The 21,103-nt window shown below is 37.3% G+C and overlaps 1 protein-coding gene across 1 annotated transcript in view; it reads right to left on the minus strand.

Annotated features, from left to right (window-relative positions):
• The window catches only part of abcg1 (ATP-binding cassette, sub-family G (WHITE), member 1), a 48,896-nt gene extending 29,386 nt beyond the window's left edge, over window positions 1-19,510 (minus strand). The window contains exons 1-2 of the mRNA XM_051680056.1: window positions 19,378-19,510; window positions 16,909-17,152 (exon numbers count right to left, since the gene is read on the minus strand). Of these exons, the coding sequence (XP_051536016.1) occupies window positions 16,909-17,152; window positions 19,378-19,440 (307 nt within the window). The 5' untranslated portion in view covers window positions 19,441-19,510. The remainder of the gene's footprint in view (window positions 1-16,908; window positions 17,153-19,377) is intronic.
• Window positions 19,511-21,103: the final 1,593 nt, after the last annotated feature.

Raw genomic sequence — 21,103 nt, forward strand, 5'->3', positions numbered from 1 at the left:
GTGGGTTGTGTGAATAAAAAAATATTTTTTAATGATTGTTAAATTGTTAATTTAAATTTGTTAATCTAATTTTAATTTATATCTAATCTGATGACAAACATAATCATTCCTTAAGATATATTCTGTTAAATTAAAACAATATGTAATGCATCCCTCATTACGCAAGTGCACAGCTGAAGGTTACCTCCTGTAAAAGAACAGCCCACCCCCAGCTCTGAGCAGAGAGATTACTGCATGTTATTGACCGATAGTAACCAGCTGAGCTGTGAGAGTGGAGCCGTGCTGCTGCAGTTTCGCTCTCTCTTTCCTCCAAGTATGGTTTACAAGGATTTGTTCGAAAGAAACCAGACAGAGGCCTGGGTTGGACTGCAGTCAATTGATGATACACAAGCTGAGGGTGCCTGTCATTCTCTACTGCTTTTCAGTAAAACAATGCTAGATGCTATACTGATATCAATGTCACATGAAGTTGCTTAAAGTTAACATGACAAAAGATTGACCCTACTACCCTATAAAAGAGAGAGAAAAAAATGTTTTAAAAATGCAAAATAACTGTTTTTTTTTTTATTTCTGGAATGATAACTGGACACCACACACAGAATTAAAAATGTGCATAATAAGGTCATGTGGCAAATGTAATAAGGTCATATGACAATGTAACTGTTTAAAATGTTTATTAATGTATAGTTTGTAAACTGTAATGTTTTACATACTATTTATTTATTTATTTATAGAACACTATGCAGTAACAAAATCTTTCTAGCAAGTCAGTCCACTATCGGCCATTTTTTGAACGCTCTCGGGAGGCTATTTCCAGTCATGCCAGTGCATGCCTCTCTACTTAAATGGAGAAAGACCAAAATCTCAAAAAAGGTTGGTCAAGATTATGATCAAAGAACATATTTCAAATCAGCAATAAAATCTGACAATACTGGTATCATAAATTGTGATTCTTTACCTCATATCATATTACCTCATACTGCTTTTATAGCTAATGCACATGCATGTTCTAGAGTTGATTAACAGGTGATGTCTGTATCTAAAAGGGGATTGGCTCTTTTAACTGTAAGGCAGGACTTCCTTTCTACATCCGTTGACCGTTGGGCGCTCAGAGCTCCGTGGTTGAACGTTCCAATTTCTCCCATTCATTTTAATAGAAGTGGCCCATCTCTGCTAAATAATCTCTAGCAGTAAGCAGTACTGTAGTATTCAATTCCGAATGTAGCCTTTGTCTTCGTAATTTTTCATCAAAATATAATAACTTGCTCCTCCTTGGAAATGACTTTCCTTTAAGTTTGACATCACCAAGCCCTCTTATTTCCAACCCCTCTCTCCAGTATATGGAATTTTTACCAACCTATTTACAATCCAATCAATGTCTGATAGAAAATATTATGTCTTGCCATAGATTTTAAGTAGAAAATCCTGTTTCACTATATATGACACATTACGGAATGTTTTATGTTGATTTTAAAAAATGCTATTGCTTTCCATGGAGAATTTTACTTTTAATTTGCAGTAATGCTATTATAGCTCATTTCTACATCATTTGAAAGAGCCTTCATGTTAAATTCATAATCATATTTATGTATTTCATGCACAGATTGGTAGCTGATGCATAACATATCCATGGATCTACATTTTAGGTTAAAATGAATATACGTATACAGTATATTTATAAGACAAAATCTATACCCTGTAACTGGTCAACATTTTTTCCCCCACCATGTTTAATGACCTTTTTTCTTCACTAGTTCATTTAAATGGGCCTGTGGTGTGATAACTTATTTTTTCAAAGTACAAATATTCCATGTAGTTTCTCAATGAATATGAGGTCATAAAAGCTGCATGCATAAAAGTTGTAAAATAATTAACAAAATGTTGTGTAAAATAGTTTTACATGGCGTATAGCATATCATAGCGCAGGACTGGAGGTCAGCTTTCCAAAGTATTTCATGTCAACTACTCGTATGCAGAATTCAGTTGTCAACATAGTAAGCTATTTCAAATTAAAGATTATCTCCAATTGACAATAAAATATCAACTGTAGAGGCCCGAAGTGTGCTGTTTTTAGCCTATTTCTTTAGCTCTAAAAGCTTTGATCCCTTGTTACATAGAATGCAACTGCATAATACATCAGGATCAAACCAGCCCTCTTCCCATCTGTTCCATACTTTCACTCTGTGGTACTATCCCTGATCATTTTCTGACAAGATACTTTTATCCATGGCCGGCTGTTTGCCAGCCCAACGCACTGGCTTTCTCTGATGTTGAATATGAAGGTAGGGCTGTGTGATGAGCATTGCTGTTGCCCTGTCTGGAGAAGGTCCATGAAAGCTGATGGCCATCTAAAAAGTCAATAAGTGAAGTCATCTGTACAATGAGCCAGTTGGCTATGGGACCAGCACTTATGTATATTTTATGGGAAGAGTGTTGGAAGAACGACAGTGGAGTGTGGCTTTCAAATTTCACTGAAAGAACAAGTTTGCTTCTGTACTTCAGGCAAATGTTTCTATATTTCAAACAAATTTTTCAAAATGAAGAAAATTTGCCTTAATTAAGAGTTCAAAATTACTGTGTGTGTGTGTGTGTGTGTGTGTTTACATGGTACTGAGTTGATACCATAAGCACTTTTGAGGATGAAATAACCACCAGATTTGCCAAAGGTTAGTGGGATCACATCTTTGAAAGATGTTTTGTTTGAGGCACTCAGAAAAAGAGACTGTCCCAACAATGAATTTTTACACATCAGTCTATTATTGTGGTTTAACCTGTTTCAGATAAATCAGTCAGTAAGTCAGTCAGTTACATTTATTTATAAAGCACATATAAAATCAACAACAGTTGACCAAAGTGCTGTACAACATCAAGGTTAAAACAAAACCACATTAAAGGATAAAACAGAGTATTAAAAACACAATCACAAACAGAGCACAAAAGGTAATACCACTACACCTGCTTATGGCTATATGCTGCAACAAATAAATGAGTCTTAAGAAGTGATTTAAAACTATCATACATGGGTGCGGTCTTAATATACACTGGCAAATTATTCCAGAGCTGTGAAGCAGCAATTGAAAAGGCACGGTCACCTTTCAATTTGAGGCATGACCTGGGAACAGTCAACTGTAACCTGTTGGATGACCGGAGGTGTCTGGGTGTATGATAAGAGAAGATCAGAGATATATGGAGGAGCAAAGTACATTACAATAATCAAGTCTGGATTAAATAAAAGCATGTACTACAGACTCTAAATATTTCAATGACAAAAATGACTTAATTTTAGCTGTATTCCTGAGTTGACAGAAACAGCTTCTGACCACAGCATTTATTTGTTTGCCAAAATTCAAGGCTGAATCAAAAATAACACCTAAGTTTCTAGCGTGTGTATGAAAGTTACCAGATAACGGTCCTAGTTAACTAACAACCGTCTCTGTGGAAGCAGGGGGGCCAAAAACTAAGACTTCTGTCTTTGCTTCATTAAGCTGAAGAAAGTTGGCTGACATCCAACTTTTAATATCCCTGAGGCAATCAAACAGACACTGTAAACTAGAAATATCCTTAGAATGTAGGGGAAAATAGCACTGAGTGTCATCCGCATAACGATGATATGAGATGTTATATTTCCGAAAAATTGTGTACAAAGGGATCATGTATAGTAAAAATAAAACTGGACCCAGAATTTAACCCTGTGGTACCCCATATGAGACTGGTGCACGAGATGAAGAACAGTTTCCAATCTCCACTGAAAAAGTACTATCCTTTAAATAAGAGGCGAACCAATTTAGTGCACAACCCTGGATCCCAACCCACTGCTGTATGCGCTTCAGAAGAATGCCGTGATCAAGAGTGTCAAATGCCACACTGAGATCCAGCAAAATGAGAATAGCACAATTACCAGAATCAACAGAAAGTAATAAGTAATTTGACACTGAGCAAAGCAGACTCTGTGCTATGCTGTGGTCTAAAGCCAGACTGATATTTATCCAAAATACCATTGTCCTTTAAAAATGAAGGAAGATGGTTAAAAACAACCTTCTCCAAAACTTTTGACAAGAAAGGTAATTTAGAGATGGGACGATAATTATTTAAGAGTGATGGATCAAGGTTTGGCTTTTTGAGTAGCGGCTGCACAATAGCATGTTTAAAACAGGATAGAACTGTTCCATTGATCAAACAGCTGTTTATTATTGATAATATATCACAACATCCAAGGAGCAGAAAGTGGGCTTCATATATTGCAGAATTTGTACCAAATAATTAAGAGATACAGGGGCAAATTCAGTTGAATTTGATATAGTTGGTGTAACCTGATATAGGTTCAACGAAGAGTGAGAAATAGTCGATCTTATTCCTTAAATTTTACCCATAAAAAACTTTAGAAAATTTTCACAAGCTTTAGAGGTTGGATCAGGAAATATATTCACCAGAGGAATGAGCACACTATTTATAGTGTTGAATAAAATTTTAGGACTATGGGCATTTTTTGAAATAAGATCCAAAAAATATTTAGCTTTAGCAGTCATAGTGGCATTTTGATATTTAATCATACAATCTCGTACGTTTTCATACGAGACTTGTAGTTTGTCACTCTTCCATTTTCTTTCAGCTTTCCTCCATTTTTGTCTAATCAGAATCAGAATCAGCTTTATTGCCAAGTATGCTTACACATACAAGGAATTTGTCTTGGTGACAGGAGCTTCCAGTGTACAACAATACAAAAACAATACAAAAACTATCAATTATACATGTACGTACAGACACACACATACATACACACATACACATAGGTATTGCAAATCTGTGCAAACAAATGTTATCTGATATGTACAGTTCAAATACAAATCTGTTATGTACAGTGCTAATGTTTTTTTGTTTTTTTTTAGAAGAATGAAAGGGCAGAAGAGGTTGGATGTGTTGGATAAATATAAAAAAGACTAAACTGTGTATTGCACATAGTTATTGCTCAATGGGGCAATTTAACTGTTCGTGAGATGGATAGCCTGAGGGAAAAAAAACTGTTCCTGTGCCTGATGGTTCTGGTGCTCAGAGCTCTGAAGCATCGGCCAGAAGGCAACAGTTCAAAAAGGTAATGGGCAGGGTGAGTGGGGTCCAGAGTGATTTTTCCACACTCTGGAAGTGTATAGTTCTTGAAGGGGGGGCAGGGGGCAACCAATAATCCTCTCAGCAGTCCGAACTGTCCTTTGTAGTCTTCTGATATCTGATTTTGTAGCTGAACCAAACCAGACAGTTACTGAAGTGCAGAGGACAGACTCAATGACTGCTGAGTAAAACTGTATCAGCAGCGCCTGTGGCAGGTTGAACTTCCTCAGCTGGCGAAGGAAGTACAACCTCTGCTGGGCCTTTTTCACAATGGAGTCAATGAGTGTCTCCCACTTAAGGTCCTGTGAGATGGTAGTGCCCAGGAACCTGAATGACTCCACTACTGCCACAGTGCTGTTTAGAATGGTGATGGGGGGTCAGTGTTGGGGTGTTCCTCCTAAAGTCCACAATCATCTCCACCGTTTTGAGTGTGTTCAGCTCAAGGTTGTTTTGACTGCACCAGACAGCCAGCTGTTCAACCTCCCTTCTGTATGCAGACTCATCGTCATCTCAGATGACGCCGATGACAGTGGTGTCGTCTGCAAACTTCAGGAGCTTGACAGAGGGGTCTTTGGTGATGCAGTCATTGGTGTAGAGGGAGAAGAGTAGTGGGGAGAGCGCACATCCATGGGGGGCACCAGTGCTGATTGTACAGGTGCTAGAAGTGAGTTTCCCCTATCTCACAAGCTGCTGCTTGTCTGTCAGAAAGCTGATAATCTGACAGATAGACATGGGAACAGAGAGTTGGTGTAATTTATTCTGGAGTATTGCTGGGATGATGGTGTTGAAAGCAGAACTGAAGTCCACAAAAAGTATCCCTGCATATGTCCCTGGTCTGTCCAGATGTTGCAGGATATGATGCAATCCCATATTGACTGCATCATCCACAGACCTGTTTGCTCGATAAGTAAATTGAAGGGGATCTAGAAACGGTCCAGTGATGTTCTTCAGGTGGGCCAACACCAGTCTCTCAAATGATTTCATGACCACAGATGTCAGGGCGACAGGTCTGTAGTCATTAAATCCTGTGATTTTTGGTTTCTTTGGGACAGGAATAATGATTGAGCATTTGAAGCAGCATGGGACTTCACACTGCTCCAGTGATCTATTGAAGATCTGTGTGAAGATGGGGGCCAGCTGTTTAGCACAGGATCGAAGACACGCTGGTGACGCCATCTGGGCCTGAAGCTTTCCTCATCTTTTGTATCCAAAAGAACAGGCTCACATCATCTTCACAGATCTTAAGTGCAGTTTGAGTAGCAGGAGGGGGAGGAGGGGGTTGCAGGAGGTGTTGGTGTTTGTGTGAAGTGAAGGTCAGTGTGGGTGTGGGGTGTGAGATTGGGCCTTTCAAATCTGCAGTAGAACACATCAGGTTGTCAGCCAGTTGTTGGTCCACCACAGGGTTGGGGGTAGGAGTCCTGTAATTGTGAGCTGTTTCATGCCACTCCACACTGATGCAGGGTTGTTAGCTGAAAACTTGTTTTCCAGCTTCTCAGAGTATCTTATTTTAGCCGCTCTGATTTCCTTGTTCAGTGTGTTCCTGGCCTGATTGTACAAGACTTTATCCCCACCCCTGTAAGCATCCTCTTTGACCTGACGAAGCTGCCTGAGCTCTGCTGTAAACCACGGTTTGTCATTGTTGAACTTTAAATAAGTCCTAGTAGGAATGCACATATCCTCACAGAAACTGATATATGATGTAACAGTATCTGTGAGCTCATCCAGGTCTGTGGCTGCAGCCTCAAAAACACTCCAATCAGTGCAGTCAAAGCAGGCTTGTAGTTCCTGCTCTGCTTCATTGGTCCATCTCTTTACAGCCCTTACTACTGGCTTGGTTGATTTTAATTTCTGCCTGTAGGTTGGAAGAAGATGAACCAGACAGTGATCAGAGAGTCCCAAAGTTGCTCTAGGGACAGAGCGATATGCATCCTTTATTGTTGTATAGCAGTGATCCAGTATGTTCCTGTCTCTGGTGGGGAATATAATGTGCTGTTTGTATTTGGGCAGTTCACGTGTGAGATTTTCTTTGTTAAAATCCCCAAGAATAATAATAACTGAGTCCAGGTATTGTTGTTCTGTGTCTGTGATTTGATCAGCCAGCTGTTGCAGCGCGGCATTCCAACACGCGTTTGGCGCGATATACAAAATCACCAGAATAAACGAGGAAAACTCCCACGGTGAGTAGAACGGCTTACAGTTAATAAAGAGCGCTTCCAAATTAGGACAGCACATCCTCTTTAACGTTGTTACATCTGTACACCAACTTTCATTGATGTAAAAGCATGTTCCACCGCTCTGAACAGTTGGAAGTCCGGCAGATGTAATGCGCTGTCTGGAATGGCTTCACTCAGCCAGGTTTCTGTGAAGCACTAGGCAGCAGAGGTTGAAAAGTCCTTGTTTGTGCGGGTGAGGATATGTAGTTCATCTGTTTTGTTAGGAAGAGAGCGGAGATTCGCTAAGTGAATACTCGGCAGCGCTGTTCGAAATCCGTGCCGACGGAGCTTGACCAGCGCGCCTGCTCGTCTCCCTCGCCTGCGTCTCTTGAACAGCAGAGCTGAGCCTCCAACTAAAATGTCTAAATATTCAAAAACTGGGAAAATATTGTCTGGTATATGCTGTCGAATGTTCAGCAGTTCGTCTCTGGTTAAACTGACTGGAAAAATATTACTAAACACAGGACAAACAAACAAAAACAACAAAACAGTAGGAGCGCTCCACACCGAGGCAGCCATCCGCGGCGCCATCATGATGATAATAACATGAGTTTAATTATTAAGCCAGGGTTGTACTCTAATTTTTGTTCTTTTCAATGTAAAAGGGGCAACAGCATCCAGAATATTAGAACAAACCACATTGAACATGCTCACTAACTCGTCAGGCTTTACACTAAGATGAGGTGTTCCTATAGCAGAAGTAATATAGGCGTCTGAGAATTTCCCAGCTGTAAGTGAATTAAAAGAGCGAACATACCGACCTACAGGCACACGGTCTAATAAAGGACTAGAAAGGACTATATTAAAAATAGGCTTATGATCAGACAAAAAATTTTCTTCAATATTTACATTGAAGACCGGAAAGCCCGATGACAGGATCAAATCAAGCGTGTGACCTTGTTTATGTGTAGATCCTAGAACAGATGGCGTAAGATTAAAAGTATCACTGGTTTGTAAAAACTCCTTGACCATGGGCTTAGAAGGGCAACAAACATATATAAAAGTCACCCAAAATCAAAAGCCTATCAGCATTTGGCACAATAGTAGATACAAAATCTGAAAATTAATCTATAAATCGTTATTGTACTTGAGTACAATAAATGAGTACACAAAGAACTGGATTACAAACATCCACCTTAAATAACTGTACTTAAAAACTAGAAAATGACTTGTAGAAAGTGAACGACACTTAAAATGATTTTTTTAAATAGTAGCTAATCCCCCACAGTGACCAACTGACCTTGTGGTATTAAAAAAGTTACAGTCATTAGGAGAAGCTTCAAAAAGCAGACCCATTTCACCGGTATTCAACCATGTCTCCAACCCATGAGATAAAAATAGTTCATTAATTATAAAAGTCTTATTCGAGATTGATCTTACATTTATTAATGCCATCTTCACTTAAGTACAATCCATTGCCAAGGTCGTAGATTGACGGTGGAATGATGCGTGATTATGTTGAGACTCCGACAGCGGAGCATAATCCAATGAATGGAGGTTGCACAGGTTTGCTCCTCTTCTACAAACGTGCAGTTTAGCTGATGTACTCCTAGACATACACACCAAACTTGGTTGTTCTGGAATAACGGGGACAAGACTAGGATACATTTTTTGGTTGTTAACATGTCATTCAGACTGTCTCTTCCTGTCTAAGCAGGCACTTCTTGGCCAGAATAAGCTACAATGTGGACCAGACTTTATGCTGTTTAGTCAAAGGTCTGGTGTGAGACTTTGCAACATACAGGTAGAGCTCTATTTTAAGAGCGCTATGTCTTAAGTGCAGTGCTATGCGATACACAATATGCGCAAAGTCAGTGGGCATGTCCAAGGAGGTTTGTTATTTTCGTGCAAGCATGCGCTGTCTAAGTGCAAAGGGTTGTCGAAATTCTGCGTGCAAAGCACAAGTGACGAATGAAGACAGCCTATTCAAAAGACGTTGGTAGACAGTGTTCTTGCAACAGGGTGCATTAAAGAGGAGCCAGGATGCAATACCTATTGACTAGTGAAGGATAATACTTAATCTGGCAAAATATTACATATTTTACAACTGGTAAGAGGAAGATTAAGACTGAAATAAAAAAAGCACTCATATTAGATTAATTTAAATTTAAGATTAAAAGGCTCACTGCAACTGCAGTTGTCACTAAACCCGAAGAAAGACATAAATCTTTAAAAGCACGGAAAACGTGGTGTTCGGTCTAAGTAATATATGTAAGGATATTTAATCATATTGCTCTACTGACACACATCATGTTTTAAAGGAATAGTTCACCCAAAAATGAAAATTTGCTGATCATTTACTCACCTTCAGGCCATCCAAGAGTTTCTTTCTTCATCAAAACAATTTAAGATTTTTAGGATTTCATTTTAGGCCTACTCCTTTAATGCAAGTGAATGTACTCCATTTTTTTGATGGTCCAAAATGCGTATTTAGGGTGCATCAAAATAATCCCCACGACTCCAGTCGACAAATAAAGTTCTTCTGAACCCAAACGATTGATTATTTTTAGAAACAAAACAATATTTATATACTTTTTAACTACAAATGTTCGCTTCCGTACATCTTTGTGACAAGCACTCATGAGAGGGATTACGTAAGCTCGTTGGTAAGGTCACGAATTCAAAAGATTGATTATTTGATTCCAAGTTACTTTGCCCTGTGTGCATGTGTGCGCACTGTGTATTTTGTGCACTATTTCCCCCCTGGACTTCTCATAGGTAAGATATGTCCATGCAAGTCAGCTGTGCTTATTATCAGTGTTTAGTTTCAGTTTCATCAGCGATTTGCATCAAATAAATGAATAATAAAGTTCTGTCTTTCCTTCAACATGCACCCATTTAAAAAAATTATATTATTTATTGTACGATGCAAGCCCCATGCAAATACTGTAGCTGTTGATGAATATTTTGCATTTTCCTGTTTCGCTGTTTGGGTAGATTAAAGTTTACATACAGTATGTGGCTTGAATAGCCAGATGCATTTACACTTGACCTTGTTTCGTATGGAATCGGATGTGTCTCAATCCACCTTCGGAGTGCTCAGATTTATATCCGTCTCATATCCGTCTTGGAGTGCATTTACACCTGGTGTTTAAATTATGATCGGATAGCATTCCAATCAGTAAAAATGCTTGAAGTGACCAAGTGTAAATAAGGTACCCCCTAAAGATTTCTAACGACTTTGCTCATACGACTTTAGACCACCCAATCAACAAAAAGAATTTAAAATCGATACAATACAGGCAACACATTTTAACTAACCTCCTATTTATGGTTAAGTTTAGCTTTGGGGTTAAACTTAGGAAAATCATAAGAACATTGTATGTTTATTTTTCTCTGTAGGAGTGAAAGTTGTACGTTTTTGTACAAGGCAACTCGTATTGCAAATTGCCATGTGATGGGGTTGGACTTTGACAGAAGAAACATCTTCAGATCTGCAGACTCATATAATATGAGGCCTACATAATCAGGGCCTATGGCTAGGTTATTCATTCTTCTTTGCAGAAGCCTAGGTCACACTGAGCAGTCCAAAAATACTGTTGAGCTATAGGGGAAGGATGACAGAAATAAGACATGGCATGTGATGTCTGGAATATCAAAGACAAAAAAAGGAATAACAACATATTGAGAATCAACAACTGTTGTTGGACATCTGTTTGCTTTTTTCCTTATAATAAAAGTGCCCAAGTCTAGGCTGAACTCTACCCTCTGCTCAGGCCTGGCAGCAGAGGAAGACAAAATGCCAGTCACAAAGCTGATTCTGAGCATTGCTGTAGCCATGAAACCACTTAAAAGCTAATTAATATCCAGATGGTGAACCTAATGAAGACTTCCCATCAGAAAAGCAACCAAAGCACTGTATTTGGCTATTTCATTCCACATCCCATACCTGTACATGTTGAAGATGAGCAATCCGTTGTATAGCGTAGCACTTGAGAGTTTACAATTTTTTGTATGTTGAGCACTTGTCAATTCATTTCCTCCTGCAGAAAGTTAGATTTAAATATACAGCAAAATGCTTGATTATTGTTGAGCAAAATGGACAGATAATACTAGAAAGAGTTTAACCTTAGCATGGACTTTTTCCATTAATGATTTAAAATGCTTTTATACATATTTTTCTGCAGATATATTGCTGTTTTTAGCATTCTAAAGAACCATACTAGCCAACATTTAACTTAAGATGTACCCTATAAAAGAATGTATTTCTGTCACATTCTAATAATGATATATTGTATCATTGTAGCAACTTTTTGCCTTCACTCCCAAAATGTTGCCCTTGGTCCATATTTTAAATTCAAGTATTAAATTTAAGTGTTGAACTCATTTCAGTGGATTTCAATACTTTGCCCAAGGCTACATTTTACTGTACAATGAAATTAATAAAAAAAATTCAGTAATCATTTGCCCATTGCTTTATCATTTAATTTTTATTTTGTTTGCTGTGGGACACAAAAGAAGTTGTCCGAATGTCCAAGATGCGGCTCAGATAACAAGAAAAGCAAAGTGCTGTATTCCGGATCTACCAATACTGTGTGATGGCTTTGTGCGAGAAACAGATCCAAGTTTAGGTGTTTATTTAATGATCAGCAATAGCGTTCCCATTCACAGTAACAGTCCGATCTCGACCTGCTCTTATTTAAACATTCAAGAACTGTTGCCTTAAGAAGCATTACGAGCAGCTTTTGATGTCAGGGATATCAAATGTCATTGGCTCTTGCGTGTCTTGTGACCGATTGTGACATTCTACTGTTTGAATGTACAGTATACTGTATTTTTAAATAAGTTGTGAGTGCCTTCATGGAGGTGGGAAATTTACAGTGATTAAAACCTTCAGTTTCACTCTGTTCCTCACACGGAGCTATCATATGGCTCCAGAAGACTTCAAATGCAGCATGAGTCGTTTGGAATACTTTTACTGTGTTTTTTTTTTTGTTTTGTTTTTTTTTTAATAAATTGTTGTGACTACTGTTATCTGATTTTACCCTCTTTTATATTGTTGAGAATTTGTTAGGTTTAGATGTAGGGGTAGGATTAGTATTTAAAAAATATCTATATTATAGTGTAATGTAACTAAAATTATTGTGAATAAATGTACCTGCCTGTTAAATTTGTATGTTGTTTATAAGTGGGTAGGTTTAGGAGTGTATTGGGTTAGGGGATCTAAAATATTGATATGATAAATTAATGTAACTTAACTAATGTATTTATAAGTATAATAAACCATATTGTGGTTAAACACAAGATAAATCTGTTCCATGATTCGCCTGTCTCCAGTGTTTTTGTTCATATCGGAGTATATTTTTTTTTCTCCCTAATTTGGAATGCCCAATTCCCTATGCGCTCTAGGTCATCGTGGTGGCGTAGTGACTCGCCTCAGTCTGGGTGGCGGAGGACGAATCTCAGTTGCCTCCACGTATGAGACAGTCAACCCACGCATCTTATCACATGGCTTGTTGAGCGCATTACTGCTGAGACATAGCGCATATGGAGGCTTCACACTATCCTCCGCGGCATCCACGCACAACTCACCATGCACCCCACTGAGAGCATACCACATTATAGCGACCATGAGGAGGTTACCCCATGTGACTCTACCCTCCCTAGCAACCAGGCCAATTTGGTTGCTTAGGAGACCTGGCTGGAGTCACTCAGCACGCCCTGGATTCAAACTCACGACTCCAGGGGTGGTAGTCAGCGTCTTTACTCACTGAACTACCCAGGCCCCGGGTAATGTGATGTTTAAAGTATTACATTTGTAAACATTTTTAAAAACATGTGGCTTTAACCCTCTGGGGTTTGAGGGTGTTTTGGGCCCTGGAGAAGTTTTGACATGCCTTGACATTTGTGCTTTTTTCAGTTGCTTAAAAACATATTAATGGCTAAAGTCTGATAACACTGTATTCAGCAAAAAACTGGGCTACAATAATATGTGAACAACATGTATGTACATGTTTGTATTTTTGAGAAAAAAACGTTTATGCATGGTTTTTGAAAAAACAAAAATTTTACGTCACTGAAATAAGGCCATATAACACTTACTAACCATTTGTTCACAAGTCTTTTGAGAACTGGATCTTGTAGCCTACAAAATGATGTGGAAAAACAACCTGATCACTCATTCATTCAAAACAATATAGTCATTTAACTTTTGTAAGACACTTTTAGTGTTAGAAAGGCCATATGCGAGGAGGCGTGGATGATCATGAATACTGATGTGATTCACACCTGAGGAGACAAAGACCCCTCCCCTGAGAGAGAATGAATGTGAGGAGACTTAATGATTGAATGTATTGTTTGTAGCTTATTCACAAAATCAAGTTTAATTTAAAAGAAGTAATCTGACTGTACATTTTCTTTACATAAAGACTTTACTTAAAAACTTTAGACCTACACTACAGTTTAAAAGTTTTAGATCTGTAAGATTTTTTAATGTTTTGAAAAGAAGGCTATTCTGCTCACCAAGGTTGCATTTATTTGATCCAAAATACCAAACAAACCAGTGATATTGTGAAATATTTTTACAATTTAAAATAACTGTTTTCTATTTGAATATATTGTAAAATGCTATTTATTCCTGTGATCAAATTTGAATTTTCAGCATCATTACTGCAGTCTTCAGTGTCACATGATCCTTCAGAAATCATTCTAATATGCTGATTTTCTAATATGGGTATATTTACAGCACAACATTTAAATGTAACTAAAACTTGCCTATTGGGACATATTTCAATACTCTGAATCCTGGCTGGCAAGTCTGGAAATAGTCCAACTAGTAAAATATGTACATGTTTATATAAAATAGCATGTCAACTAATATGTAAGTAAAACTAAATGACTTACTCATCCGAAATTGTATCCTCGGCTGGATCAAGTTGCTCTTCAAAATGCAAACGTTCCTCGGAGTCTCGTTCTTCTTCTGAGGAAAATGCGAACTCTTCGTCACCCGTGTAGCATGCCATCTTCCAAACGCGCAGAAAAGTGAATGAACTTGATGCTTTTTAAGGCATTGTTGGGGGCGTTTACCATTTGCATTGATCGCCTCAGCACATTACCGTATGAATAGCGCCCGCTGCCCGTGGGTGGGATCACATTAGCAATAATTAGCTGAGCCAGGAGAAACTGTACATCGCTTTGTTTCATACAGATTACATTGCAGGAGAATATTTGTTTTAAATTGTAATTGTTTTATTTAAAAGTAGACATTTTAAGCTTTCTTTAGACATATGTTTTATGTTTGTCTGATAAGTATTCACTGAGTTTTAGTTTCATTTTTGTAACGTGTTTCAGAAAGATGCTCGCAGAGACAGAGACGGCTGAAAGCGCACCCGGTTTATTTTCTTTATTTTACAAAAGCACATGGTTTTGTTGTAATTGTGAGTGTACACAAATAAAAGTAGACCCTTTATAGTTTCTAATGATGTCTTACACATCTGTATGCCCAAAAATTACGGAGTATTTTAAGTTGTTTCCGCTGTTATGAGGAAAAAAATCCAGCAGGACATGCCGACTGTACACGTACCTCCCCCCATCCTCCCTGGAATCTACACCCCTGTACCCAAGGATGAGAACTTCACGGCTCTTCCTCAGTGTATCTGTCTGATTTGAACATGCAGGGTGAAAATATGACAAGCACACACATCTGAAGCTGAACTAACACAGGTTCTCTGCTAAAAACAATGGATAATTCTGCTCAAAATGTTGCGTTTGTGCTTAGATTAAATCTCAACTGCATCTGGGAGAAACAGCACACCGGTTTTATTTGCGCTTTCTTTGTCTTTATGATTTATTTGCCATTTATTATCGTTCAGTAACACACTAGTATAGTGACTGATGTATGTCCTCCTGAAATCAGACACGCTTTCCTCAAAATCCCAACACTGCAGCCAAAGAATGAATGTATGTACGCCACAACAACAGCTGTGTTTGCGTGACAATGGAAGTAACGCCAATATTTTGCGCTAAGCATCATGGGATGTAGGGAAAAGGTGGATAAGTCCCTTTCAAGGAAGTCAGTTCACTTGGAAGCCATCTTTGGAACGCTCCCAGGCAGGCTAGGCAGCTATCTCTGTGGATACCAGCTAATGCGCATGCACGTTCTCGAGTTGACTAACAGGCGGTGTCTGTATCTAAAAGGTGATTAGCGAAGGGGGGACTTCCTTTTCTACATGCACTGGCATTCCAAGTTCTCCCATTCATGGTCCGTCTCTGCTAAACTGTCTCTGACAAAACCCCATGAATTCACATTTTTCTTTCCTAAGTTAAAGGGATAGTTCACCAAAAAATGAAAATTCTCTCATCTTTTACTCACTCTCATGCCATCCCAGATGTGTATGACTTGGTCTACTGCAGAACACAAATAAAGATTTCTAGAAGAATATTTCAGCTCCGTAGGTCTTCACAATGCAAGTGAATGGGTACCAAAATTGTGAAGCCCCAAAATGCGCATAAAGGCAACATAAAAGTAATCCATACGACTCCAGTGGTTAAATCCATGTCTTCAGAAGCGATATGATAGGTGTGGGTTAGAAACGGATCAGTATCAGATCAATAAAAGCATATAAATTCTTCTCCCTGATCAGTAGGTGGCAATATGCATAAAGAATGTGATCGCCAAAAACAAAAGAAGAATTTGAAAATAAAAGTGGAGATTGATAGTAAAAAATGACTTAAATATTGATCTGTTTCTCACCCACACTTATATCACTTATGGACTTAACCAACGGAGTCTTCTGGATTACTTTTATGTGCATTTTGGAGCTTAAAAATTTTGGTACCAATTCACTTGCATTATGAGGACCAACAGAGCTAAAATATTCTTCTAAAAATTTTTGTTTGTGTTCAGCAGAAGAAATAAAGTCATACACATCTGGGGTGGAATGAGGTTGAGTAAATAATGACAGAATTTTCATTTTTGGGTGAACTAACCCTTTAATGTATTTGCCATTGAAGTTTTGCAAAACATTTCAAAATAACCAATAGGTTTTAGTTTACGTCGCAGCCATGAACATGATTTGCAACTTTGCAAGTGTTATTCAGAGGCAGGTGGTATACGGAGGAGGGACATTCTCATTCTACATATAATTTTATTGGACAACATTAGTGGGTACAGTATGAGTCATAAATATTTTTAGTCCTTTTTCCCAGAATAGAAAGACTGTCAAATTTAAATGCATTTATCTGCTAAAAGTTAATCTTTGAGGTTATCTATATCTAGCATATAGATAACCTCAAAGCAAATATAGACTAAAAGCCACACAATTCCAAATTTGATTTTAAGGGGTCATTAAAGTAACAAATGCATAAAAAAAGGGAAAATGGTAGTGTTTTATATGAAATCTATTGTGAATGTTTTGAAAGGAAAGACAGAAACATGCAGTGCACAAACATATACACACACCATCATCAGCCTTTGCAGATCATTAGTTCATCAACTAATGAACTAACTTCTGTAACCTTGTTTGAGCTGCCAATCTTGCTGCTGTGTCTCTCTGGGACATCCCACAAATGCATTCTTTCATGGTGCTAACTTTAAATGACATTTATTAGAATGAACTTTAAGGTGCTTTAAAGTTTAAATGTCACACATTACCTTTCTTTCTCCACCATGGTCCCTCAGGAACTGAGTATGAGAGATCTTTGAATTCGATGTTGACTGCTGGTCTGCGGGGGAGGTACGAGAATCGCTGGGCTTCAGTCAGATGGTTCTCTACTTTTTTCAGGTGTCCGTGTAACAACGGCGTCTGCTGACTGCCGACTTGATTGGACATCAGCTCGTCGATGGACACGCACACACTTCTAGTGTCCAGCATAAGATCTGGAGGTCCATTTGTATTCTGGAGATGGAAAGACAGAGAGCTTATGTAATACTCTGCAGCCATGAGGGGAAAGAGTCAATGTGTTTGGTCTGAGGAAAACAAGATCGCTGCTGAAGAAGAGGTTCTGAAATCATCAAGGATAAATATTATTTATGGAAAATTTATGATTACAAACTTTTAACTGATAAAGGTTCCATTAAAGGTGCTGTAAGTGATTTTTTTCATGGAAAAGTATACAACTAAATTATAATGTTCCTACCCTCTTAAAGATATCAATGAAATATGTGTCCTGAGATATCTCACCGGTCTCTGTGACAGCTGTAGACTTTGTAAACGGCAAACAATAATGTGTCCGCGACCCATCAATCATTTTGCTCGTTCTCATAGTGTTGTATTTGAAGGCTATGATTCGTAATGTTTGCCAGCTGAGGGTGCTATTGTGCCACGGTTCAATTTGACAGCCACAGGATTAAACAATGCTGCTCTTTTGCTCGGTTTTGGTCTCAAAATTATCTTTGGAGGGTGGGGTTTTGGAATGAAGGGGTGTGGCTAATTCAACAGTCGCATGAAAGCTTCAGAATGCTAAAATCACTTACAGCACCTTTGAAGGAATATTCCGGGTTCAATACAAGTTAAGCTCAAATGACAGCATTTGTGACATAATGTTGATAACCACAAACATTTATTGTGACTTGCCCTCCTTTTCTTTAAAAAAAGCAAGGTTTCAGTGAGGCACTTACAATGGAAGTGAATGGGGGCCAATTTTTGAACGTTAAAATACTCACTTTTTCAAAAGTATAGCCTCAAGACAAAAACAATATGCGTGTAAACATGATTTTAGTGTGATCAAATCCCTTACTAACCTTTTCTGTGTAAAGTTATAGCCAATTTTACAACTTCGTTGCCATGACAGTGTAATTTCAACAAACCCTACAGCTCAAATAATACATGAGTTTTAACAGAGGAATTAATGTAAGTGCTTTTATATAATTATAAGCTTCACATTTCTGCCTTTAAACCCTCCAATAAATTGGCCCCATTCACCTCCATTGTAAGTGCCTCACTGTAACCTCAATGTTTGCTTTTTTTTTAAGAAAAGGATGGACGAGTCAAAATTATTTTTTGTGGTAATCAACATTATGCCACAAATGCTGTCAACTGGGCTTAACTTGTATTGAGCCTGAAATATTCCTTTAACAAAACAAAATACTAAGTGGTTGTATCCTTAATGAAAAAATAGAAAATGGCAAGAATTGTGGGGATTTGTAACATGGTAATATCATATTTTTTGGACATGTATCATGGTTATTTCATGGTATTGTTTGAAATATCTTGGAATATCTTATAAATATCTTATATGTTCCAATCGAAAATGAACAAAAAAATAAAATAAAATAAAAAGTTACCATAATATTTATTGTACATGATATATATATATATATATATATATATATATATATATATATATATATATATATATATATATATATATCAAAAAAATATTTTAAAATATTTAAATATTTAAATATTTATTTATTCATTTTTTTTCAACACTGACACTTTCACAGCAAAAAAGCCCCAGGTTCCAGTCCTGGCTCAAAGGGGAAATATACAGTAGCCTATAGTAAAATTTATCTGGACAATGCACGCTAAAATTAAACGAAGATAACCTCTCCCTCCAGTCACAGAAGGCAGATGGGGTTACTATCGGACAAAGCTTATTTTAAGCTCAGGAAAAACAGTAATACCCAAATGTCAGTGTAATGCATTTAGTGTGTTTTCCTATTAAAACTGTTTGATGATTTACAGGGAGATACAGTATGTCTAAATTCACATCTTCATCACATATGAAATTTTCATGATATATTCCATATGCATAAATTTATTACAAACTTCAATTGCAAAGATAAATATTTTGCAATGTACCACGCACATGTGAAGTTATGAAGTCTGACAACAGAAAAGTGAGGTGAAGAACACTGACCTACAGATATGTGCATAGTTTGGGTGTCAGTGAGGGTTACTCTAGTTAATTTGGGATACAGACATCTGTGCACCATTAAAGCTCAGCTTTTTAAAGCATCAAGTTTGGAATCTTATGAAATTATTTTATGTGGATTATTATTTATTAATAATTTTAATATTAAATAAAAATTATTTAAAAATAAAAATTAATCAAACCTAAAAAACAACAACAACAACATATTTTCTATATAGATGTTAATGAAATAAAACAATCTTACCATTATGATAGAGTTGGTCACAGTAGTATTGTTGACTGAAAAGGCTGCCATCAGACATGCCATTCCTTTAAAATGTTCTGCGATTTTGGCCAGTGCAATAAATAATTTGGTCCTGAGCTCCCCTCCGAGTCGTCCACTCTCTCCTCGGCTTTATTATTGTTTACAAGGAAGCTACCTGCGCTCGGTGTTTAGAGGGTGACGTCACTGGCCGTGCAGCCGCTGAACTGTACAGGAGCGCTGATGGACATCGGAGGAGTTGAGCGATGCGCGCGCCTCAGGACACAGTGGCAGCTGATAGTCTTTAACAGCACTTCTCTATCACTGTAGCGTTTCAGAACGTTACTGAGTTCCGTCGGCGTTATTTTATCATTGCTGGTCTATGCAGGCTACACATGCATCAGAGGGACGTCTTTGAGAGTTGCGTTTCGCAAATTTTTCAGCGTCGCGCTATGAGCGTTGCGTTAATACTTTTAAAATGCGTCTTTCTTTTATTCCGTTGAGTTCAGTCATGTCGTTTTTAAACGCAAGAACGTGTCCTGTGTGGACGGCTCCTTTACGTTCATAACTGAGAACTTTCTTTTCTTTTTTTCCCCACTAAGGACCACCTATAGTGCTAGAAGACGGTAACTTGTCCCATCTGATATATATATATATAAATTATAAAATATGTTTGATATCATTCTTAATCAAGTTTTTTTTTCATCTACAGTAAAACTACATCAAATTTTCCATATAATTATGTACATGTGTTTTCACAATTAAGTTGAATAATGACAGACAAATCATTATCACAGTAAACCAGTAAAACTGGGGTGGGGGGTTGGGTGTACCGAATACAAGGCAATAGTAGTATGGAAATCTACAAAGAAAATTTTATTAAATCAAAAGTTTTCATAGACCCCATGAAACATGTTGATTTTTTATTTATTTATTTATTTTATTATTATTATGTTTAAGTGGTTAGAATAGATTTGTGAAGAATGTTCAAAAGTAAGTTCACATTGATTGATCCAATCACAATGGAGATTTATTTTTTTATATAATAATTGAGATGTTATGAAATGCTGAATGTCATAAAAATTAACAGGAAATAGTACACCCTTATAAAATAACCAGTGGTTATTCTGAATAAGTATAATCTTAATTTGTTCTTCGTCCTACAGTCTCAAAAGTATTTTGACAAATTTTGCCTTTTAGCTATAGCCCTCATACCTACAATATATTATATATTAATTAATTAATTAATTATATACAATATATTAATTAATATAGATTAATATTACATCCCCGAGGGCCTTTTACCCTATGTGTGGAGGCTTTTTAACCAAAGTGGTGGTCTAAAGGCCCCCTTTGCCACTTTGCCACAAAAATAAATAAATAAATAATAATAATCAAAACAACCTTCCATTATTAGTTATATTATTATTTCAATATCATTGCATTAAATAACAAAATAGTAAACCAAGTGCCATTTACAAACAACTGATGCTAGAACCTTTTCTCAGAACTAACTTTTCTGAGCCATTTTTGCAATTACTTCAAACCAGCTGACCCCAAGTTGATTTTAAAGTCAGTTCCTCTCAAGTTCACACAGGTATCTTAGCAGAGTAACCACAGGTGTAGTTCATCATAGTAATATGGACATGTTCCACTAAAGTTTCACAGCTATAAAATGACAAAATGCTTTCTTATCTTAATTTTGAACAGTATTTCTATACTTAAATCC

The sequence above is a fragment of the Myxocyprinus asiaticus genome, chromosome 39, assembly GCF_019703515.2.
Source record: "Myxocyprinus asiaticus isolate MX2 ecotype Aquarium Trade chromosome 39, UBuf_Myxa_2, whole genome shotgun sequence".
NCBI lineage: Eukaryota > Metazoa > Chordata > Actinopteri > Cypriniformes > Catostomidae > Myxocyprinus > Myxocyprinus asiaticus.